General features: G+C 36.5%; 1 protein-coding gene across 4 annotated transcripts in view; it reads right to left on the reverse strand.

The window, feature by feature from the left end:
* Positions 1 to 127: 127 nt before the first annotated feature.
* Positions 128 to 25,925, reverse strand: part of SAMD3 (sterile alpha motif domain containing 3) — a 32,382-nt gene continuing 6,584 nt past the window's right edge. For 3 of the 4 annotated variants that reach the window (XM_016118475.2, XM_036221653.1, XM_036221641.1), the window contains 7 exons: positions 19,430 to 19,615; positions 19,095 to 19,179; positions 16,835 to 17,002; positions 5,397 to 5,597; positions 1,409 to 1,580; positions 824 to 906; positions 128 to 599 (listed from right to left, as the gene is read on the reverse strand). In XM_016118475.2, coding sequence (XP_015973961.1) covers positions 315 to 599; positions 824 to 906; positions 1,409 to 1,580; positions 5,397 to 5,597; positions 16,835 to 17,002; positions 19,095 to 19,179; positions 19,430 to 19,615 — 1,180 coding nt within the window. In that variant the 3' untranslated portion in view covers positions 128 to 314. The remainder of the gene's footprint in view (positions 600 to 823; positions 907 to 1,408; positions 1,581 to 5,396; positions 5,598 to 16,834; positions 17,003 to 19,094; positions 19,180 to 19,429; positions 19,616 to 25,925) is intronic. The other variant, XM_036221647.1, reaches the window with a different exon arrangement.

Below are 25,925 nucleotides of genomic sequence, written 5' to 3' on the forward strand. Positions count from 1 at the left end.
AGTGCAAGGTCATACCCTAAACCAAAGGACTTGAGCAAATCTGAAGCATAGTATTTTAAAATGCACCCATGAAAATATAACTTTGGACCATGGAATTTCTTAAGATAAATGAAAACACAAAAACAGCTCCTTAAATAGTATTTTATTACAGAATTTCATAAAGAATTTAAGTGTAACAATAGAAGGCATTGAAATTTGTTCGCATCTTTGAGATGATTTTCTAATACCTCTACCATAACCCTAGTTCAGAACAACTCGTTATTAAAATTTCAGCTGTCCGAGATAGCAATTTTGATACTTTATTTGGCATGCTATTAAGTGACCAGGTGTTGAAATCCTACTTCCTTTTCCTTTTCTTTCATAGAAGAAAAATGGGGACTGTGCATATCAAAAATCAGTGTCTCTAGGAAGTTGAGAGTTTGGGACAGTCGTCTTGGACACTTGATCCCAAATACATGAAAGGCAGCTATGAGAGCAGCCAAGGCCGTAACACAGTCATCCACTTTTGTGAGTCTCTCTTTTTCTAAATACAAAGAAAATTCACAGACATCGATGTTAAAAGGGTTCTTAACTTCCAACACGGGCGTGGACACTTGCACCTGAAAAAAAAAAAAAATGATAATAGAGTCACCACCCTGTGATGTGTAAAATAACTACATAATGCAAGGTGCCTGGATTTAACCATGATGTAATAAGCTTGTTGAAATTTACAACATTTGTAAATATGACAAAACATACTTTCAAATAGACCACCGTCCTGCTTTCCAGTAAATTATGTGAAGATGTGAAATGTCAAACCAGTGATCATTGATACACTGCCTACCTTCTCATTCACAATGACAAAAAGGCTGGGATCATCCCCAAAAACATCTGGTAGGAGTAAACATGTGGCTGTCATCTTCATATCTGCCAAAGCAAACATGCTTACAGTCCAAGTAAAAATAAGCTTTTAATACAAAGCTAGTATTAAAACATCAGAATTTGTTTTTAATCACTACCTTCTACAGAGAACAAACTAGCCTTCTTAGATCAGTGTTTGACCAACCATTTTTAACCAGCATCCCCTTCTCATAAACATCTAAGATCTCATGTTCTGTCCTCCAGATTTTGCCCAGAAGATATGAATTGTGTACTCTCTGTTCATGAGCCAGGATGATCTTATCAAATGTTACCTTGTGATTTAGATTATGAAATTAATAGATTTCTGGTTTCCTAAAATATAATTTTACAATATTGAGAGTAGTTTTTAAATTAAAATCTATCCTCCAATTCCTCCTATTTGAGAATTTTTTCTTTCTCACATGTTGTCTCACTAAACTTTACTTATTACCCAAAGAGAACTTTTTCTAACTATCCTGAATTATACAGAAAACTGAGACCAGATCACCCCACTCCTAGGTTTACTAACATTTCAACATGTCTTCATCTGTGTGCTGTTTCATTTTTTCTTGCAATGCAATATTGATTGGATTGTCCACCACTGAAAAAGAAGTCAGTATATTTTCTGAATAGGATTCCAAAATGTGCCTTGTTTTCTTATAAACATCTGTTCTTGTAAGAAGTTGAAATTCTCTGAACATCTGGAAGAAGAAAAAGATATCCAATCACTAGAAAAGCTAATGTGAGGAAATAACTCCTTAGGATTATATTAAATGTTGAGTGTAGTTTAACATATATACTTGATATCTAAGCTTTAGTGGAGAAGTAAAGATTTAGGACAGGAGGAGAAAAGAACAAAAGACTAAAGTGAATAGTAAAAGATAAATAAATAATGGACATGGCAAACTTGGAAGTGCGTAGAATTAAAACTGGAGGCAGACAACTAAATGAGGGTTCCAAAGTATATATGCATATTTTGGCTATTTGGATTACCCAGCTAAGATTCTAGGATCTTACATTTCTTTCGGTAAACCACATTGTTATGTTTTGGCAGTGTCCAACAAGAGGCAAAGAAGAAAACTTAGATTTTAGTAGGCAAAAGTTGAAAAAATACCTAACTTTAGTATATCCTAAAGGGAAAGATGAAAGCTTTAAAGACTCTATAAGATCAGATAGAAATAAACTTATGAAAAACTGTACAGGTAAGACATTTGACTACAAAATGGAATCTCCTTCAGGCAAAACCACCTTTTCCTGCCAGCACCTAAGTTCTTCCCCTCAATTCCACCACCACTGTTTCCCTCTCTACTTTTTTTTTTTTTTTGATAGTGGCATTTTAAGATTATCACCTACACTAGTAGGAACTGATGTCATCACTTTCTCTAAAATTTTGTAAAGAATAGTTATATACTGCCCACTATGTCTCATTGTTCCTTAAATGTTTTGGTAGATCATCAATTGCCCAAAGATAAGGTCCAAAAGTTGTCGGAAAACTGAGATGCACATTTTCACAAAGGCATAGTGGCTGTTATCAGGAAATCCTCAGTGGACCATTAATCTAGGTTAATACCCTGAAAAGGTCTTCTCTTAGCAGGGAGTCGTAAAGTGGAGCATGAAGGTGGTGAATATTCTACTTTCCTGGGTGCATACAGGCTAGGAATTTTTTTACCTTTTATTCTCAAGTTTACATTAAAGTTACAGAAATAGTAACTTTTGCCCTTCATGCAACTTCTTCCAATGCTAACATTTTTGATCCATTTGACAATAAGCTATAGATATGATGCTTCTTATGCCTTAAGTCTTCATCGTGTATTTCTTAAGTACAAGGAACTCTTCTATATAGCTACAGCACAACTATCGAAATCAGGAAAATCTAATCCATGGACTCCATTCAAGCTTGCCAGTTCCAGTCATACTCCTTATAAATCAGGATCTAATCCAGGAAAGTGTGAGATTTAGAGATCATGGCTCCTTAGTCTCTTTCCACCTGAAACAGCTTCTTGGTTGTTCCTCATATTCTTTGACATTTTTGAGAAGCAAAAGCGAATTATTTTGTTGGTCTAGGTTTATATGATATTTCTTGAAGATTTATGCATTTTTGGCAAGAACGCTGACCCTTTTCACTGCATGAGGAAACACGAGGTGCTAATTGGGCCCATTATTAGAAATATTGACTTTTATCACTTCGTTAAGATGGAATCTGCCACATTTCTCAACTATAAAGTTAATTATTATATATGTTGTACTATATAGTTTCAAGTATTATATTAGCTGGTGATTCTTATGTACTTCTCTTAAATTCTCAGATTGTTGAAATAGTTTCTCAGTAAGGCGAAAACTAGCATCTCAAAGGATTTATGGGAAAATATGAGGTACTGTTAAATTGTATTTGATATTTTCCCCTCAACTCCAGTAGTGTTTCATGTCACATCCAATAGATCCCAGTAACAAATTTCTAGTTGATAATATCTTAGATAGTCTAAAAGTATATTTTTAAATTATTAATTTTTAAATTTTCTGTTGAAAATTTGTTGAGGGGAGGATGTTAATGAGTGCAGGTAGTGATGGAGGGTTCAGGTAAACAAACCCCTAGGACCACCTTCCCACACCAGCTGCTTCTCTGCTGCCACATCTGTGTCCACAGCACCCTAAGCTCCAAGTAGTTCCACAATGGTAGTAGCAACAAGTGGAGGAGGAGGTTCGGAGTAGGGGCAGCCGGCCTCCTATAGGATTGTTTTTAACAGGGTATTTGTAAATAAAGTCAGACTTGCTTTTATTTTAGAAAGCACAACAGGGTTTATCAATTGTAAATCCAGCTAAGCTAGACAGCTGAGTGAGGGAGGTACCTTCAGGAATGTTTAACTTTTTTAAAACAATAAATAAACAACTTTATTCAGTAAGTACACTCATTATAAAAACTATAAAGGGTTAAATACCTGAGAGACTAAGGGGGAAAGACAGAGAACTAGATAAAACATGAGAGATACGGTCTCAGTTCTGAAATCTCTTCTTTACTCCTCACTCAGGCTGATAAACAACCTCAGACTGACTATCATCTACTTTTTTAAAAAAGACCACTGAACCACAGAGCTCATCTGTTTTTAATCACTAAACCTTTGCAAGCTGCACTTCAATGAAGACTTTGAATATAAATAACACTGTAATATCAGTGACCTTTGTGTTATACCAAGTAAATGTTCATGTCCCTCCAAATTTATATGTTGAAATCTAATGCCCAATGTAATGGTATCAGGAGGTGAGGCCTTTGGGAGGTGATTAGGTCATAAGGGCAGAGCCCTCATGAATGGGATGAGTACAGAGACCCCAGAGAGCTAGCTTGCCCCTTCAGCTATGGGATGTTACAGCTAGAAAGTGCCATCCAAGAACCAGAAAGCAGCCTCTAGCCAAACACCACATCTGCTAGTGCCTTAATCTAAGGCTGCAAGAAATAAACTTTTGTTGTTTATAAGCCACCAAGTGTATGGTATTTTTGTTACAGCATTCCACACTAACCATCTGCTAACTCATTCGGCATTCAAAAAGTCAACATTTTATTTGTATTTCATATAGTACTCTGGCAGATACTTTGGGGATACTAAGGTGTTTAAAACATGCTCCCTGTATTTAAAGAGTTCATAGACTTTTAGATTGACAGGTTTTTGTGTGAAAACTATATTTTGTAGCTGTGTCAATATGGCATACTTTTCTAATAGCCAGAGGAAGCTGGCTCCTACTGTTCCCAATAATAGGAACAGATGAAGAGAAAGTAAACAAAAATCAAGGTAGGGTTGCTGAGAAGAATAGGTAACATAATCCATGTACAGTGCAAAGAACATGTCTGCTCCATAGTAAGTTCAGATGTTTGCTTTTGATATTATTATTAAAATAAAACATGCAAGTAAATTCTTATTATTTTGGAATGGGGAAAAAAAGGTGTAAGACTTTTCATTTTCAATTTGGTTGATTGCACCCAAAGAATTCTTCCATGAAATGTGTTCTTAGGTAAAAACTCTGATGAATTTTTCATTATGTACTATAACTGATATTATACTAAAATTGTAGTAGGATCCTTTAATGGCTACTTTAAGTAAACTAAATGGCAGAGTACATGAATTACCCCTTAAACTTCATGTGTTTTAAGACCACCTTATGAAATGATTTGGGGTCATAAAGGAAATAGATTTTGAGTAATGCTGCATACTAATATTTCCTTAATAAACTATCTTGAGTGTGTAAATGCATGCAAAGGGAAAATGTTTCATACTGTCAAAATACCCTTAAGTAGTGGTCCCCCAGCTTCCCAATATACCCAATGACAGGGAACTCTTTAAATCTGAAGGCAGCCTGTGCGTGTCATTAGAACATGTTTCTAGAAATTCTTACGAAACTGTCCTGGTTGTAGCCCCTGGGAGTCATACCTATCACCTTGCTACACAGTGCTGTTACCGCTCCAAGAGGAAAGAGAGATAAGTCCTTTTTGACACTATAATCAGAATATTATAAGTAAATAAAGATACCTGATAAGGGCACTTCAAGAAAGGAAACATTTTAAGAATGTCCTTCAGCGGTGTTCTGCTTCCAATCAACTTCCTTCTTATTTGCAAAGTCTGGCTCATCCTCTTATCAACTTCTCTCCAGTCTTTGTCTTTTTTCACATATTCTTGCTGGAACCAGCTAATATGTTCATCTACCTCAGAATCTAAACAAACAGCTTCTTCCTGCAAAATATTTTTAGAATATCAGTATGTTCTATATTTCAAGTTTCAGCTTAATGTTTTATGAGAATTTGAATTATAGGCTGTATTGTATTCATTTTATATATATCGTAATAATGTACTTATATGATGAGCACCATTACGTATAACTGCACTTGACCTTGAACATGGTTAACAAATAGACAGTCTTTAAAGCTCTGAACAAATCAGATAGTTAATTATTTAATTAGAATTATAATCTGGTCTCTGACAGATCTACAAGTAACTTCATTTCCTACATACCCTTTTATATGGAAAGCTAGGTCATCCAGAAGGTTCACGCTTAACAGGAATGTTTATTTCTACTCATTCAAATTTTAGAAAATAAAATATTAAGAAGAGATAAAAAGGTTTTAAATTAAGGTTTGTTGTTACTGCTTGTATTTTTTCTTTTTAAATGCCTTGTAATAGCTGCAGTACCATGTCATATAATCCATATTTAAAATAATAACTGAGTATTTGTGTTGCTAAATTATCAAGCTGTCATTATACATTACACATTCGGGTACACTGGGTGGGATAGGGTGGCTAAGAAATACCCTACACATTATCATTAAAAATGTAAGACAATCAGCTTTGAGGAGACAAGAAAAAAAATCTTTCTAGAAAAATTAGTTGAGAGTGAGGCAGGACAGTTAGCTTAGGGAAGTCCTCCCTCCTCTCCAGGATGTGGCTCTGGAATTTCTCCCTTGCCCCTTATTCGGCTCTCTCCTTGTTTCGATTTCAAGCCTGAGACTCCGGCATGAGAAATAGACCAAGGCTAAGACACAGGACAGATGGCCTTGGGCTGCATCCTCCCCTCCAGGTGACATGGGAAACAAGCCAAGAACTGAAGGCAAGCCAGATAAGCTTGGGACACCCTCCCCACCTCCAAGGAAACAAAAGCCCACAATTCAGACAACTTGGGGCAGACTCTCTCTGAGCTGCCCGCACTTTTCTCTTGAGTGAGTACTTTCACTTTAAAAAACCTGAGCTTTCCAGCTTGCTGTTTGTCGTGTCCTTGAATTCTTTCTCAGGGCATAAGACAAGAACCCGGCCACCAGAACCTCAGGGTCAGGGTCCCTCCTTGGACTCCCGCCCTGTCGAGCTGTCGGTCTGGCATCAAGAGGACATTCAACTGAACTTGGATTTGAATTAACAACTTCACAAACTGTCTATCTGATCAGAATGTGAACATATATTACCTGTAAAGGATGAAAAATGATCAAAGCTTTTACAAGTCATCTGTGAACATAGATGACTAGCAAGACATAGACCAGGTGAATAAATTCTAGAAAAACATAACTTAACAGACCGAAAGAAGTTCATACAATCTTACATAAATTTAATTAGAAAGTAACAGTCTTTCCACAAAAAATTCCAAGATCTGACTGTTTTCTAGACAAATTCCAAGATCTGACTGTTTTCCAGATAAATTCTAGAATTTGTCTATTGTTTTCTAGACAAATTCTACTAAACTTTTGAAATAGAGCACTTCAAATTGTATGCAAAGTCTTCCCTTAGGAATCATGCATATGTGATAAAGTCATATATTTCAAAAACAGATGAATGATAAACAAAATTCAGAGTAGAGGGCAATAGTGTTGGAAAGGCGGGCGTGGGAGAGAGGATGAGTATAGGCAGACACGGGGGGTGTTCTAATTCTAAAGCTTGATGTTGGGCTCACAGTGCTCATGTTATCTCATAAAACCCACATATATTATGTATATTCTTTTATCGGTCTCAAATGTATATAAGGACAGATTTATTAATAAAAGAAAAATCATAATTTTTAAAAAGTAAAGGAAAAATTTTGAATTATATAAACAGCTCTTCTCTTATCGCAATATACCGTCGGTTCTATAATTGTTAAAACTGACATTTATAGACTACTAAACACATGGCGTGCTGCTTCCCCTAAAATCCCCACCCAATTCGTGAACTATCATAAAAGGCAGAGTTTCTAGGACACTTCTGCTTGATGGAATTAACACGTTAGTGTGTTGTATTCTAGATTGACATGACATTCCTTCTTAGAAAAAAATAGTTGGTTGCATCAGACTTGAAAACTCTCACTTTTCTAATAATTTCTAGACCATTAGAGCTGGGAGGAACTTAGAATTATCTGGCCCATGCCTCTCACTTTACTGATGAGCAAACTGAGACTTTCAAAGAGGAAGTAACTTTCCCAAGCACAGAGATAACCAGGGCTGGGGGTTCTCGTCTTAGTGTAACTCCCCTCTTCTCTGAGGAGGTAGACGGCCTTGTTCTGACAGGCTGGACTCCTTAGCAGTACATATTAAGATGAGAGAACTAGTGAATAAGCAATGTCTAAGTCATACACAACAGCAGACGCAGCAGAGTCAACTGCTAGATGTCTGTGTCAGAAGGCAAAGAAAGTAGGGAGACATGCTGAGGAAGCATCAAAGGAAGAAAGCAAAAAGCAGGGAACAGATCATTCCTGGCCAAGAATGCTAATGAATGGACACTTTGGACGGAAGTGGAAGTCACCTGTGGGATTTGTGACTTCAAGGGAATCAGCATAAGTTAACCAGAACATTAACCTGAGTTGGATGCAAACAAACTGGATAAGTCGTTTATGCCACGTCTCTACCACACCAGTGCTAGTGACGCAGAGCGAGCTCTGCTCCAACATCACAGTGACCTACAGCACCTAGAGAATTGGCTGAAGTAGCGGAGAGTTGAGCTCTAACCAATTGCAATTCTAAGTTGACAGCTAGAGTAGAAATGAGTGGGGATAATATTTCTAAATTAGATTTTAACAGAAAATTCAGACTGGTTTTAAAGTATTAAGACAGTATGATTTGAAATGTACAATTAAAACATTTCCCCCCCAGAAATGAATAAAATCTCACATGGACTTTTATTGACCATAATTTTGTTCTACATCCTGCTATCTGAATAAGTTTGCAAAGAAAGTATCTCATTATGAAAATTTATGAAATTTAATTATTCTCATAAACACATAATTAAAAATCCACTTTAAAGACAACACGTAAAGGTCTTGTACCTAAGATTTGGGGACTATAGCTCTGAACATCAAATAACTGGTCATGCTCCCTCCCAACTCTGGTATTCCCTATAGTGTCAATTCACCCTACAATTCCACTGTGTGTATCTTAGTCATCCAGTGTAATAGCCACTAGCCACATGTGGCTACAGAGCACTTGAAATATGGCTAGTCCAGACTGACATGTGTGTTGGAAACACTGGATTTAAAAGGTTTGGTATGCAAAAAAAAAGAATGTCAGACATCTCATTAACCATTGTTAATAAGGTTGATATGATAATATTGTAAAATATTGGGTTATACAAAATATACTATTAATATTATAATTCTACCTGTTTCTTTTTACTCTTTTTAAAAAAGTAAATTCTTCCCATGTGGCTATGAGAAAATTTTAAATTACATATGTGGTTCATGTTACATTTCTATGAGACAGTGCTGTTTTAGATGGTAGGGTTTTCTACACACCAAATTCCGATTGTCCTATTTTCAATTCCCTTGTCATCAAATTGACTGGAAATGATGCTTCTCTATGTAACTTGAGGAGTCTCTCTGCTTAGCATTCGGTTATGTGTCTCATGCTGCAACTTTGCCCCATGTTTCCAAGTCCACAGTTGACTTATAAAAGTTCACAGTATTAGTAAATTGCCACCTGCTGATAGCAGTAATTGCATTATATCCAGAATGCAATTAACTGTCAACATTTTTCTTCAACTTTTGCTGTCTTGTTCAGTTTTGCTCCATGAGAGAAACATCTGTGAAACAGGCTCTAAAAAATGATTTGTATTTAGACAATAAATCATTATGTGTCAGGTGCAGTAAGAAACAAAGAGTAACTGCCATAAAAGAAACCCAAAAGAACTCAGTAGATATTCTTAACATTTGACTAAGTAGTTTTTGCATAACTTTCAGTTTTATTTTATCTCTAATACCAAAAAAGCTAACACACAAAACTGCTTCATGACTTTCAAAGTTATAGAGTACCTATCCAACAACTAGGAAAAGAAAATGTTTTAAGAGAGAAATGAATTATAAGTATAGTGTTGAGTAATTTAACTCTTGGTATTTATTAATTTGTTTATTTAGCAAATATTTGGAGGATTTAGGGATATGAAAACACCTTACAAGGCTCATGTATATTTGGGTTTCTTGTTATGTGAGAGTGTAGTTTTTTTTTTTTTTTTAATATAGTTTTGGCCAATTTTAGAGAGGGTTAGCTATAGGCAAAATCACATTAACTGAGACACCAGAACACACAATTCTCAAAGCAGAAAACAATTGTCCGAATGAATATTATGTCTAGCGAAACAACCTTTGAAACAAGGAGACATTCAAGACATTTCCAGATAAATAAAAACTAAGAGTATTGGTCACAAGCAGATCTGTCCTACCAGAAACATTAAAGGTAATTCTTCAAGCTAAAATGAAAGAACATTCGATTATAACTCAAATCCACATGAAAAAATAAAGAGCACTGGTAAAGGTCATTCGAGGGAAATATAAATGGCAGCATAAATGTATTTTCTGTTTGTAATGCTTCCTCCCATCATATTTTAAAGACAATTGTACGAAGCAATAATTATAAACCTGTGTTGTAGGGCATACAATGTATGAAATGTGATTTATGTGACAATAACAGCACAAAAGGGAAGGGGGATGGAGTTTTATAGAGGTGAAATTTTTGTAAGCTATTATAATTAAATTGGTATTAATCCAAACTAGATTATTATAAATTAAGATGTTAGTTGTAATATCCAGGGAAACCATTAAGGAAATAACTAAAATTCCATATATATTAAGAAAAACAATAAGGGAAATTACCTTAGTATGGTAAAAATCTATTTACTTAACACAAAAGAAGGCAGTAATTAAGGAATAAAATTACAAAAAAGAGATGTCATATAGAAAACGAATAGCAAAAGAGCACACATTAACCCTACCTTACAGAACATATTTTTTAAATGATCCTATCATATGCTGTCTACAAGAGATATACTTTAGATTCAAACATGCAAAGATGGGAAATAGATACACCTTGCAAGCAATAACCAAAACCAAAATAAACCTTATGATAAAAATTGTTCTTACGAGACAAAAAGAGATATTTAATAATGGTAAGAGGACCAATCCATCAGGAAGATGTAACAATGGTAAACATATATACACTTAACAACAGAGTCCCAAAAATCATGTGGCAAAAACTGACAGAACTGAAGGGAGAAAGAGACAATTCAAGAATAATAATCATTGGGGATTTCAGTGATCTACTTTCAATAACAAACAGAACCACTAAACAGCTGAAAAACAAGCCACTAAAAGACTAGAACAACTGCTATTCCTGGAGAAGACAACATGGATTACTGTAACTTGGACTGGATATAACAAATATATCATAAAATGAAGACCTCTGAGAAGACGATATCAAAAGGAATTTTGGAGAAACTGATTAATAGTATAAGTTACTTATTTAAAACTCTTAAAAAGAAACCGAATGTAAAATAAACTAACTGATAAAAAGAAAATAATTTGCACACTGAAGATCACATTAAAACCTCCACACTGAGAAAACTTCATTGCAATTAGGGAAAATAACTAAATAAAAGAGAAGCAAAAGCTCTCATAGAAACTACCAAATCCTTCCTGCTCTGCTTCAATACAAAAGGAAATTTCACCTAATAGCCAATTTAGGGTTAATTTACCTGTAAAGTTAAAAGTGAATCTTTTCAAAGTATATGAAAAAATCAGCCATATATGTGAAGAACTGGACACCTGAAAGATATAAGCCCAATTTTTTTTCACAGAATTTTGAAAGAAGCTTTGACTATTGTCAAAATCAGCTTATATCCCATGGGAGAATTTATGCTAATAGTTCGAGAACTCTACTAGAGGAAGGAAACATCAATAATTTAAGGAAAAAAGTATACATTAGTAAAAAAAAAAAAAAAGGATTGAAGATGAATTTAAGCATTTCAAAAACTATGTTTATATTCCATTGTTTCAAATGGGGCGATCGTCAGACACCTGAGAGTACGACCTCTTCCGGATAAAGAAATTCCCAAGAAAGGAAGAGCATCAGACTGTGGCAATGTCTGGATCCAGCTTCAGTGCCACACGTAGACCAGATGTCACCCTCGCCCCCACCCCAGGATCAGGATGACAGGAGCAGGATGTATTTGTCAGAGCATCTCTGTCCTGTCACAGCAGGCCCTCCACAAGAGCAAGACAGCTCATGCTGCCGCTCCTCGTGCTGGCGGAATCTCTGAACTTTCTTTTGGTTCCCACCTGAACACAATGCCCCTTTCCCCGGTTCTAGTTCTCCTATGAGAAAGTAGATGGTGCAGATTGGCCCAAATGTCAGTTACTAAGAAAAGAACTCCCCGCAGTTCTCCTTATCCTAGAAAATGCAGACAAATCTCTCCAGAATCCTTTCTATTGAGGGATTTCCCTGACCCAGCACATTTCCCACTGGTAAGAACAAATATCTTTATTCTAAGTATTAAATGATACTAAATAATAATCACTAAGTACTCAAATGTAATATGGCGATGACATAATACCAGACTGCTAACCTCACCAGTGGAATAAGAAAGAGCCCCCAAAACACATCCAAGTCTATTAGATAACTTAACATACAATAAAAGTGCCACCATAAACCAATGAAAAAAGGACGGATTGTTTAGTAATTGGTATTAAGAAAGTGACTCACGATATGCAGATCCCTACTCGATAGCACATACGAAGATGTGAAAGTGAAACTATAAATTTAGGAGAAGAAAAAGAAGTATATCTTTGTGACTTAGGGCACGGGAAGGACTGCTTCTTACAGATTAACAAGAAAAAGATGCCAGCTCATTAAAACAATGGAAGTGCATCTAAAGAGGTACTTTTCTAAAAGAAGAAACTCAAAAGGCTAACGAACATGTAAGAAGGTGCTTAAATTCATTAGTTACCTGGGGAAATGCGAATCACAAGAACAAGATTACCCTTTATACCTATTAGAATTGGCAAACCCTGGCAGGCTGGATAATGCCAAGGGTCGGCAGGATTATAGGGATATGTACTACTGTGGGAGAGAGACCGACAAAGTCATTCTGAAGAGCAATTGGCCAAATTAAGTACGTGCATGTCCTCTGCCCCATCACTTCCACTCCCACAACCCAAAGAAATAACACACAGGCACACAGGTAGGTTCGTAACCAGACATATATGATGGTACAATTCGTGGTGGGGAGAACTTGTGGTAAGGAGTACTTCATGACTGTTAAAATCATGGACTAGAAATACATAGTGACATAAGTGGGTCTTAAAGAGTGTCAGTGAAAAAAGTGAACCCAGAATGAGGTAAGAATACTATTTACGTTCAGTCAAATATATGTAAACCCAAAGTGATAATACACATTTTGGAACACTTACAACAGAAAGATGCATATGAGAGACATTAGAATAGTTGCCGAAGGGCGGAGGTGGGGAGGAGGGCAGACAGGAATGGGGACAGAAAAGGAATGAATAGAACCAGAAAAAGGCCACAGGGCAATGATGCTAACACACCATGAAGAATCTGACTTAGCTTTAATTAGCTCCCGAGGTTTTTTAATTAAAAAAAATACATTTATAGTATAAAGTGTGATTCCTCTACACTGCCATGCAGTTTCATATAATCCATACAAACTTTTAAAACCAGTGTCTTCATCATTTAAAAAGGATAATATTGTACGCAACTTATGAAATTACTTATTTAAGTTTACTATTTTGAGAACCTAATTATACTTCTATTTTGTGGATTTAAAAAAAGGCATTCTATGGAAAGTAACCTTGCAGGGAGACCTGACCATATATTTTTAACTAGGCAGGTCATGGTGAGTAGGTACATCCCAGGCATATCACTTCTTTAGTAAAAGGCTTATTTTTGCCTTAAGCAAAAGCCCTGTCCGTTGTTTCTGTGCATCTAGGTTAAATCACATTGTAATGCCCCCTTCCAGACCTATCCTTCCTCCTTGCGTACTGACCGCTCTTTCACATCCCTCTTTCTAAAGCAGACCACCCTCAAGAGAACACATAATCTTCAGGATCATGTAATCTGATCCCCATTCTTTCTTCCACCCTTATGTAATCTTCCTTCCATTGTGACCTTAATTTCAAATGTGTAAAGCAAACTGCAAAACTGTCATTCTCCGGAGAATTTGAGATCTCGCTTCCCAGCATATGTCATCGATTTGGCTCAAATAAACTCATATAAATTCTTCAGAATGTTGGACATTATTATGTCGACAGTTTATAAATACATGATGAAGTATAGGAAAAAATAATTAAGCAAAAGAAACAAATTTATCAATTCATGAGTCTACAGAATTATTTGGACCTAAAACTAAAAGTCAGATAAATAAGTATACCACTTATGCTGTATTTTGCTGTGTGATCCTATAAGCAGCAGAGACATGAGGTTGTGAGGTTGGAAAAGGACTTTTACCTATTGCAAAATACCCAGTATTTTGCGGGATTTGTTCTAGGTACATAGTGTGGGATTCCAACAAGTACAGCTATCCATATAACACGGTGACGAGACTTTTTAGTGTTTTGGTGCCGCTGATGCTTCAAGTTTTGTAGTATACTTTGTGCTATGCTAAACTGTCCCAGGAGATTGAGAGAGGAGAGAGAGGGACAAGAAATCAGTGGCCTATGTTCAGACTCACACAAATTCTGCAGCTGCCTAGGTTATCCGAAGAAATCCATGTGACAGGACTAAGAAATGCACCTTCCTTCATTGAGACATCTACCTGAATCCTTCCAACCTCTAAAGAACGAGAGAAACAAAACCAAACCAATGAAAATCTCTTCCTCTCCTTTCCTCCTTCTCTTCCCAAAATCTTCCTCCAGTTTAGCCAAAGCCTCTTCCCTACCTTTGAGGGAATGGCCTGATTCCTGGCTTTTTGCCTGAATCAGCACTTTCCATTTCTGCAACACAGGGAATAACTTTTTCTGTATTATGGAAATATTGTGCCCGGTCAAGAAACTTTTTAAAATGTGAAAGTTACCAAAGTGTCTCTTAATCCAAATATCTTCAATTTTCAGAAATCTTAAAGATATTGAAAAGCAGCTGTCAGAAGGTCAAAATAGACATCGGAAATTATTTCAGCAATTCATCTTAAGTATAAAATTCCATGAGATAAGTAGTACATTCAGCGGATTTGTCCCTCCACTCTTCTTAGTGTTTTTACATTTGCTTAATCACCATGGAGGGTACGGAACACAGAAATACATTTTTTCTGTAATTCTCTTTTATAAATATTTTCCCATCTTTTAAAGCTTTGGCTTTACAGATTATAAACAGGGATGCTACAGTTTTTAAAAGAATCAGCAATTTGTAGCTCCATTGGTAAGGGGGAGAAAAGTAAATCCTTACCAATTAGATTGTTTGCCAGGAAAAATGTTGTCTTTTCGGATGTGAACAATGACTACTTTATAATCGGTTTTTGCCCCAACTGGCAAGAAGGTCAAAACTAAATTTTTTTGCAACTTAATTTCTCTTGGGGCCTGGTACATTCGACTCCCTGTGGTTTTTGTAGCAAAAGCCCCCACATGGGTCTCCGCAGGAGTCATTTTAGGATTCAGGTATGTCTGGGGGAGTAGACGGGGAGGTGGCTGGGTAGAGCCTTGACAGTTATAGTTACATAAAAAACTAAGGTGGCTTCGAGAAGAAACAAAGATGAATGTACGAGCTGGTTCAGTGATGATGTGTCAACAAAAGAGAAGCTGCCATTTAGCCTTGTGTCCCTGGAGGTGAGCCCTGACCCCAAGGACTTACCCTTGAGTTCTAGTGCTGGGACAATTGCTAATTTTCCAATTTTACCATTCATCCGTTCCAGTGAATTTTATCGAGACATGCATCATGGGAAAGAAGGAAAACTGAGTTTGCAAAATGTTAATTTATTTATAAAGGAACTCCATTTTTAGTAGACTGAAAATCAACTTTTTTGAGAAAACCAATTTATGCATAATCATGTTCCTTTGTAGAGTGACTTTTAATTTTAAGAATATAAGAGATATTTTTAAATAAATGTAATTCTGTCTTTATCTTGATTTTAGCTTATAGTAGAATATAGCAGTCAAACTTTCTAAAAAGTTACACCACTAAATTTAGGCGCCTTCTATGTGTCTTGTCAAAGAGTAGACAGAGAATTATATTATCTTAACTGGCCTATTATTTGAAAATTATAATAAGATATTTAAATATATACCTTTATCTAAACTTTTTCTTTATGTATAATGCTGGGATGAATGGTTTACAAAATGTGTTAAGAGCATTTGTGTCCCCTGGAGCTATTAGTAGTGCTAATAAAATTGGCATGACCTGATAGGCTGCTCTATTAATGGCAAATAAATATACCAGCTGAAGAACAAAATAGAATATTTGTACCAAGTACATTCACTAACATAAATGTGTTTGTGATAAAGAACTAAATTATGTATTCATGTTGGATTGAGATGGAAACAGAACTGGGGGAGCATGAGGTTTAGCTTTTATACTTAGGAGTTCAACCTACTCTATTCATAGAGGACATTCTTGTTTCTGAGGATATTTGGGGACTCCGAGGCAATTAAGGAATACTTTTAGGATCTCAGATAATCAGGAGCCACACGGACATTGTATGCAGCAAACCCGCTGCTGAGGGAGAAATCCCCAGGCCCTGCCCGAAGTCCTTGGCCTGACATTCCCCATGGCTGTCTTAGGTGGTGTGGGACCCCTTCTGATCAAAGAAAGGGCAATACAGAGTACATGTCGACACATGTGCACTACCTTGCTCCCTGACACCTTGAGACTACGCTATGAGTATTAAAAACTTTCTGTACCAATAAGAACCATGAGAACACAAAATACATTTAAGATGACAGGAAAATATTCAGGCACTCAGAACGTAAGGGTTTTTTTCAGGTTTTTTGAAGGTCGTAAAAAAAATAAGCATGAGATGTTCAAGAGCATACTCCGCTCAGACTGGTTTTAGAAGCTCCCTTCTGGAAATACTGTCATTTGCATTATTTGCTAGGCAAAGCATAAATGTTTTTGCTTTGTGACTACACCAAAAAGATACTTATTTTATTTCAAATGCTATTACTTATTATCCCATAATCAATCAACTGACCCATAAGTTGTCAGAGCAATTAAAGATTCAATTAAAGAACAATTAAAGATTCTTACTTTTATCTGGACAATTTTAATTTCATCGAATCTTATATCAGCAAGAGATTTCCTTGTCTGGCCTCTTCGGTGTCCAAATTTACACTTATTTCTCATCACTTGTTCGTCATCTTCTATGGGTCTTCGAACATATTTAAAGCGATCTTTGAGGGCTCGTTTCCATAAAAACTGTATAAAATAAAACAGGACAGTTAATCTTTGAAGAGGTTGAAATAATTCTATGTAAACAATAAAATATTTTCTATCACCTTCGGACTGGAACTATTTTCACATCACAGTAACAGAAATAATGTATCTATCGTACCATTTACCCTTAGAAATTTTGTGATACTGCTCTAAAAACTGCAAACCTTATATTATAAATAAGAAAACAGAGTCAGAGGAATAAAAATATTTTCCCAATGTCATATAGCTATTGAGTAAATATACTGGTTCCTGAATCTAGATTTTCTAATTCCTAAAATTGGATACTTTTCACCTTACTTTGCTGTCTCCACAACGTACTCTACTTTTATCTAGTGAGCTCTAGAAAAAAAAACTGATAATGGCTGATGCACATACAGATTGGTGCATTTAAAGAAAATTTATCAATCCATATATGATTTTTCTATCATCCCTTGAAATTTGCTTCAGTGAATACTACTGGCAATCGCTCTAAATATTTGTGAAGCACCTACTGCTGCAAACACAAAGATACCCCTCCCCCACCCTGCTGGTATCTAACTCTCACCCTGCCTCCATCCGGATCTCAGCTCAGTCACCACTCCCTTATGGCCACCCTAACAGCTCATTTCTCTGGGTTGTCAGCTCTCATTTTTCTTTGTCAACACTTATCACACCAGCATGTACCATCATCTATGTGATGACATTCTGTTTCTGTTGCTTTTCTGTCCTTTTCATTCTTTCTCCCTTCCTCCCTCCCTTCCTTCCCTGGCTTACTTCCACTGGGCTATAAGCACGCAAAGACAAGGCTCATGTCTGCTTTGCTCACCAAGCCCAGCACAGTGAGAGAGCAATAGAGTCAGTCCTGTCCATTTCAGTGGGTTTTGGGAGACTCAAATAAATAGCTATTTGTAACGAAAGTGCAGTTCATAAAGCCTTCCACAGCCCTGGTGAGGTGTGCTGTGGGTTGAGGTTGGGGGACAGTTTTGTCCCTGATTAAGCACCTGGGGATGTGTGAGTCACAGATGCTTCATCACTTCCCACAGGCTGGGATTCCAAACTCCACCATCATTGTTTAACAACAGCACAGAAATAATGGATGGTTTATATTTTTTTAGCCTTGAAATATGAACTAGTGCAAATATATTTTTTTCTCTCATATTTCCTATAGCTCTGAAGGTTTTCTAAATTTGCTGGCCTGCTGGGAGGTATTATAACAATCAACTGCTAGGACATTTTTAAATTGCCAATTTCTTCTTCCCAGACTCTCCCTTCTCTCCTTATTAACTGTCTGCTAGGAACAAAAATAAAAAGATAAATCGAATGCAGTTTTTCATATGAGTACTCAACCAACGAGTTGCTATATGCCTGGCATCATGAGTTCCTAATTCAGATGCCTCAGTAGATAATATTTGTGTCATTGATTAATCATCCCCCTTCTCCATAGTTTTCCCGCTGGAGGGCGTGTGGAAAGACCTACATGAGTACAGCTCCCCTCCAATCACTCTGCAATAAAAAACAGCCCTGAAATTATGGACCTCCTGATCTGATACATGAAGCAGTCCACAGCACCATCAGCAGATCATTGCCCAGCCTTTCAAACCCAAATATAATCATCAAGAAACATTCAGAGAAACCCAGAATGTGGACCATCTTACACAGCAACTACACTGGACTTGTCCAAAAAGTAAATAGCAGGAAAAACAAAAAAGAGCAGAGATATCGACCTAGACAAAAAGTAGGAGTGTTGGTACTAGGGGAAGCTATGCATGTGGGGGCAGAGGGTACATATGGAGAAATGTCTGTATCATCTTCTCGATTTTCCTGAACTTAAAACTGCTCTAAAATATAAAGTCTATTAAAAAAAGAAAGAAAGAAAGAAAGAAAGAAAGAAAGAAAGAAAGAAAGAAAGAAAGAAAGAAAGAAAGAAAGAAAGAAAGAAAGAAAGACACAAAGAGAGGCACAGAAAGTATCCAGGAGAGAAAAAGAGAGAGAGAAGCTGAAGAAAGTGGGGTGACACATACCATTACTGAACAATGCAAGGCAATTACTTTAAGATGGGCTGAGATTAACGAAAAGGCATCATGCGGTCACTTACAAAGCCACAGCCATCCTCATCCAGGAAAGGGTGGGCCTGCAGGAGGGCGTTGACCACATCGTTATACTGCTGTGTGGTAGGATACCTGGTCAGCAGGACAAGGAGAACACTTATCACTTCAAGCAGCTCACATTCCTTCCTTTAAGGTGAGTTTAAATTGCACTCACTTTTCTTCAACTCTTTCTAGAGAACAGTGTAGACATTCGAATATTGGGCCATGTTGGACTTATTACCAATATGCCATCCCAAATCTGAAGAGAGTTGGTTTCAAATAAATTCTATTTTACTCTGAAAACAGACCCTCTCCCACAGGAACAAGTCCTGTTATTACTCACAATGAGCCTTCCAGATACTTAGTCATGTCGGCCTGGAGAAACTCAATGATCCTTATCCTCACGCTATGATCGGGACACTTCTGTTCTGCTAGCATGCACTTGACGTCATAGGGAAACTCTGGTAAAACATAGGGCTTCATCCAGTGTGATGCTTTATTCCTTGCTAGCACATGTTTCACATTCCTTCTGTTAAAAATACACGCAGAGCGAAATTCTATTGTAAGTATGTGCAACTTATTAATTTTCTACAGCCTGAGAAATGATGCTATAAACCACTTTCCTAAAACCTAAATAGATGAAAGTCATCAATCCGTCTTCCATCCATTCATCTATCAGTGAATGTTTGAAGGCTCGTTAGGTATCTCTGTTTTCCTTTGTACACACATAAATACTTGTTCTGGAGGTCGCAGGGGGTGGGGGAAATGTCATAATAATATAGACTTTAGAATAAAGCCCGAAGTTGAAAAGAATAGTAATCCATATATCTTGAAGAAATAATATGGAATGCATAGCTCAAAAGTGAACAACGTATGAAGCAAAAAGAGAGGAAGTTGCAATTCAGCAACACAAATGAGACCTACGATGAAGTCATAGCACCCGATTAAGAAAATACATCTGATTAATTTATTCTGCTGCTGTTTATAGTGAAATACATGATCCATTTAATTTAGTTGGTTTGGCTATTTTAATAGGTAAACTTTGTTTCTAAACTAAAAATAAATATCAGATATTCTGATTTCATTCAGGTGAAGTTTCTACCAAATGCTACAGAAAATTATAGCTACAGAAAGCAGATCGGTAGTTGCCTGGGGCTGGAGGTGGGAGAGATTGACTGCAAAAGGGCAAAGGGAATTTTCGAGGGGGATATGTTCCAGAACAGGTTGTGACCATGGTGCACAAACATAAATTTACTAAAATGAACTGAGCTATATACTTGAAACAGATAAATTTTATGTTATGTAAAATATACTTCAATAAGGCCATTTATAAAATTATCAGAACCACTTTAAAACCTTAAAGTTAGTGACTGATCATTAAGTGTGTAAAAAGAAGACTCTACAGAAAATTTCCAAGCAACAGTTGCCCAGAGGCACAAGGAGCTTTCCATATACTTAACTAACAGGCTTGGCTGGAATGAAAGTGAAGGAATAAATGCAAAGTAGAAGACAAAAAAAAAAAAAAAAAAAGCAGAAAGATTTCCTCAATTAGCCTTAAGTAAGTTAACTTTCTGGCATAACCATGGAATCCTTAGTAGTCCTAACAAAATTCAGATGAGTTTTGAAAGATCACGTTCCTTTAGAATTTTAGGTCATATCTTATAAGAATGCATGACGTGCAAGAAAACATAGGAAACAAAGAGAAAGCACTCGCTTCTCATTCTGTGATAAGCTCTCTTCTTTTTTTCCCCCTTTGGTAGTCACTGTATCAGTGATAAAAATATGCCCTCACTAAAATAAGCACACTGATAGTTTAACACTTGATTAATAGAGCAACAAGCAATTCCCAGATGAAATCTGTGCTTCGGCCCAAATCATTTTCCAGTATGTTTCCATCTCATTTCATTCAGTCGGTCACTATTTGTTGGGGTCTACCATATGGTAATTACTCTTTTACAATCCCTGTTTCCATTCCCATTGCATTAGCTCATTTCTTTCTCCCATGATCTCCTTTATCTACTCTGACCAAGGGTGTAAAGTAATGACAAGTTTTGTTTTGTTCTTTTCCCCCCATATTTTGTGCCTTTAAAAGGCGATGTAACTGCCGATGTTAAGCTTGATTTCAGTACAACATTTTAGTCCAGGGTTTTCAAGTAGTGAAGTTAGTGGCATAACCCCTTCAGACTTCTGAGGCTGCCATCTCTTATTTCATACCACGTCAATAGATAATTTCAATATTCCAATGCTGTAAAATAGGGCTTGATACAATTTTTAGCTTCTTGTTCAACATATATTTTCTTCCATATGTCTCTTTTCTTCAAAATCAGTGTAGGGACTATGTAGTATGATATTATTTCTGGCAAATGCCAGAATGTATCTAGACACACACAGACTCTTTCAAAGCCAGATATTCCATCTTGCTCCTAATAGAGTCAGTAGATAAAATGAGAGGCTTAACGTTTTCATCTTCTTTACATTAAAACAAATTTTATAAGGTATTTTGGAAGTGACCAGAATCCAAGCTATGCCAAATGAGAACAAGTCAAAACTGGTATTACACAAGAAAAGGGACTCATTGGAAATTTAAAATACATTCTAACTGCAAGTAGTTGGCAGGCTCAATTGTTTCCTACCCAAAAAATGATGTTTGCATTGGATTAAAAAAATATTTTTATGATTTTTATAATCTTTTTATGTGGTTAAGAATTTTTATAATGTGTTTATTAAGTAGAGTTCTATTGGGAGAACACCAACGGAAGTTGGCCTGAAGTAAGTGCAGGGAGAGGAAAGCGCTTGCAAATGAAGAAGACACTGATATCTCTGTGCCCACCTCAGAGCCAGTGCTCTTCAGCAAAATACCATCACAAAACAACACACCTCTAATGCAATGGATCTCAACCCCGAGTACACAGTAAGAGCTTTTTAACATGCTAATGTTAAGGATTGATGGCAGTCTAACTGAATCATTCTAACTGCACTAAACACTCAATTTATGTGTAGAGTTTATATTTATGATAATAAAACATAATAAAGTTAAGCTGACACATTTGATAATTGGCAGTATCATTATTGCAGTACACACTAATTTTTTTAAAAAATATGAAATGGGGAGTCTCATAAAAAAGTTAATTAACTCTAAAATTTTGTCTAACTTTAATGAGCATGAAAAATCCTTGAATTATTTTTCTGTTCCTAAGGTGCAGATAGTATGGTCTGATGTGGCTGACCAAGAGTAAAGAAGATGGTCCTATCAAGAACAGGTCTATTAAAATGGAAAATCTTAAAAGTTCTCATCAGAAGATAAAAAAGTTGTAACTATATATGATGACAAATGTTAACTAGACTTATTGTAGTGATCATTTCACAATATATACAAATATTAAATTATCTTGTCATATACTTGAAACTAATGTTATATGTCAATTATATCTCAATTAAAATTTCAAAAATAAAGAAACTGTAACAATAAGTTTGTGTTAAAAACAAAGCAACAAACAAACAAACAAACAAAAAACAATAGTTCTAGTTGAGCTCCAGCTAAGGAAAAATCTCAATGCCCAGAAGACAGAAGTTGAGCCTTGGCAGGAAACAGATGAGACACAGATTTTACATGAGGACAAGGACGATTTGTGTTATCTACAGTGAATATAACCTAGCTTAGTAGAGTTGCTACACGGTGACTTTTATGGAAAGAAAAAACACAATCAGCTGAAAGGAGTAGTTACTTGGGCATTCATTTTGAATTCATTTTGTTCTGGGTAATGTTTTGAACACTGGAAGATGGAAAATAGTAAGCAGATTCTGAGGAGAACCCTATACTTAAAAAAAAGACAGGGAGGGAGTTTCCCTTTTTTATAACTTTTAGCCTGAAGGCAGACCTCAAGCAGTGCTGTTAAAACTCTATTAGAAAACCTGCAGACTTTATGGCCTACAGAATTAGTGGACAGAGTTTGGGGGAATGGCATTTCTGAGAAGGAAGTGGAGAATCTCAGAAAGGAGAAAGTTAATGAGAGGGGACTACAAATTCTGTGTATAAACTGTCCAAATCTCTGGCTGATCCAGAACCACATAAGTGCATAACCTAATTAAAAATTAAAAAAAAAAAAAAAAAAAAAAAAAAAACTAAACTACACTTAGATTTAAGCTGATATCCAAGAGAGAGTTTTTGGTTTGAGTACAACGAATTTTGTTGCTCACTTACACAAAGTAATAACAGTCTCTGGGTGAATAAGAAAGAATCAAGAGTCTCCACTGTAACATTCACAATGTTTGGTATATAATCCAAAATTACGTAACATTAAAAAACAAAAAACAGAAAAGTGTGGCCCATTCTCAAGGGTAAAGGAATTAACAGAGTATGATGTCGAGATTATCCAGATGTTGGCAAGGATTTTAAAGCAGCTATTGTAATGATGTTCAGTGATTTAAAGGATAATATGTTAGACTGACTGAAGTAATGGGAAATTTAGCAGAGAAATAGAAATTATTTTAAAAAACCAAGTAGAAATTTTAGAAAAGAAAATTGTGTGAGTGATATAAATTCCTGGAGTTTAACTCTGTTTTAAAAGTTAGCATAACCTTAATATTCATGGCAACAGAATTTACAATAGCCAAGATATGGAAGCAGCCTAAATGCCTATTGACAGAAGTTATGGTTCATATATATGATGAAATATTACTCAGCCATTAAAGAAAACGAAATCCTACCATTTGCAACAACATGGATGAACCTAGAGGTTATTACTCTGAGTAAAATAAGTCAGACAGAGAAATATAAATACCATTGATTTCACTTATACGTGCAATCTAAGGAACAAAAAGAACAAACTAATCAAAAACAGACTCACAAATATAGTAGACAATTCGGTGACAGACAGAAGGGGTGGAGTTGGGGGCTGGGAGAATGGGGCAAAGTGTTAAAGAAGTGCAAATTAGTAGTTGATTGATGGTCATGGGGATGGGGAACATGGCATAGGGAATGCAATGAGCACTACTATATTTGCTAGGTGGAAAACCAGAGGAGAAAAGGAGCAATTAGGGGGACCGTTTTATAAACAATATAAATGCCTAACAAATGTACTGTATACTTGAAACAAATTAAAACAAATAAACAAAATTTTTAAAAAGTTAGCATATTTAGTATGAATTGTATCAAAAGGTCTAAAGAGAAATTGATGCTATTAAAATATTTATCATGTCCCATGAAAATATATTCAATTGTTCATTGAATCACATATTCTCAGTTCAATTTTGAAAATTTCTATTTAGTTTGTGTGTGGCAGGAACTATGCCAAATGCTGTGCTTATAATGACAAAAAACAAACAAACAAACAAACAAACAAACGGTATTTGTCCTTGAGGTGCCTCCAATCTAATCAAGGACTACAGACTTTAAAGTTATTAATTTCATTATCTAGCTTTACAAGTAAAGCAAAGACACTACTCACAGAAGACAGGGATCCTTGGCTAGCCTAGAACATCAGCAGAGGGGCTTCTGAAATAGAGATTTTGAACAGAATCTTCAAGGATGAGCAAGTAGGTAAAGGAAAGGAACAACACAGCCTGATACAAATGCCAAGCAAAAGGTCCTTGACCAACACCTCTCAAATGAATAGCACCCCAGGCAGAGGGCAGGAGGAAGAGGTCAGGGTGACTGCAATGATTTTAGCTCATATGGCTAGATAACGGCGCCACCTTCTAAGATAGGTCATAGAAAGGGAATGAATCTTCTGCCTTATCCCCATTCTACAGCTCTGGACCAGAAGGAAAATATTTAAAATAGGTACCATGCTTTGTGCCCCTCCCGCGCACAGTTGATTGCACAGGAAGGGCGCCTGGTCCATGATGGGCAATTCATTTCACGTCCCCAGATACTGAGTCATTTGGCTGGGACAACCTGAGAAGTTTCCAGCAAGAACTTCCTTTGGAGTCAATGCTATGGCAAGACAGTCATAGGCCAGTCAGTCTGTGGAGATCAGAGCAACCCTGAGTGGTAGGATAAATCTGTCCTCTTAGGAAGAAGCCAGGGAATGAGGCAGAGGAGGGAAGCAGAAGAGAGACTGAAATGGCTATCACGTGGTTCCACGAGAGGATAGACAGCTGCTCCCCTGGCTTTCCAGCACCAGTTCCTCCAGGTTTTGCCCTTGGAGTCTACGGAGTGCTTTTATTACAATAAACTCCTTTTGTCTTAAGTTAGAGTGCATTGTGGTTCTTACATCCAAAAATATATATAAAGGCAGAGGCCATGAGTTCCTTTTTGGACATCTTTAACTCTGAAATGCTTGTGGATTAGAGATGGGCAACAAGTGGTCAAATAGGTTAGGAGAGACGTGATTAGAAAGATATGGCAATATCAGCTCTGGTATCCAAACCCTACAATTTCTCTACATTTTCTAAGCCAGCCCTATCTTTGTCTCTCTCTTGCCAGGCTCTATGAAGAATGAGGAACACCATGAAGCACAGGGTTACTCCTTTGACCAGACATATGAAAAATCGGGAATAATAATCCTGCCCTGCCAGTAAGTATCTCAGGACAATGGGGAATGACTATCATCAATGGGCTTAGAAAAGAGGAAAGACTGACATGAATAGGTTTCACCCTTATCTTTCACTGGCACTGAAGGGAACCAAAATTTTGCCCCTCTAAAGCTATTTTTTTTTTTTTTGGATACTGATCTTAAGCTGTTTATTAAGAAACAAAATTTAGAAAGAACCTTAGACACCCCACCCTCTTTCCCACCAGAGAGTTTGAGAGAAGAACCTGCCTTAGGAAGGAAGCTTTGACTTAATCACTTTAAGAATCTTCACCCCAGCATTAGTCAGGAAGACTCCAAGCCTGT

Source organism: Rousettus aegyptiacus, unplaced genomic scaffold (assembly GCF_014176215.1).
Source record: "Rousettus aegyptiacus isolate mRouAeg1 unplaced genomic scaffold, mRouAeg1.p scaffold_m13_p_1, whole genome shotgun sequence".
NCBI lineage: Eukaryota > Metazoa > Chordata > Mammalia > Chiroptera > Pteropodidae > Rousettus > Rousettus aegyptiacus.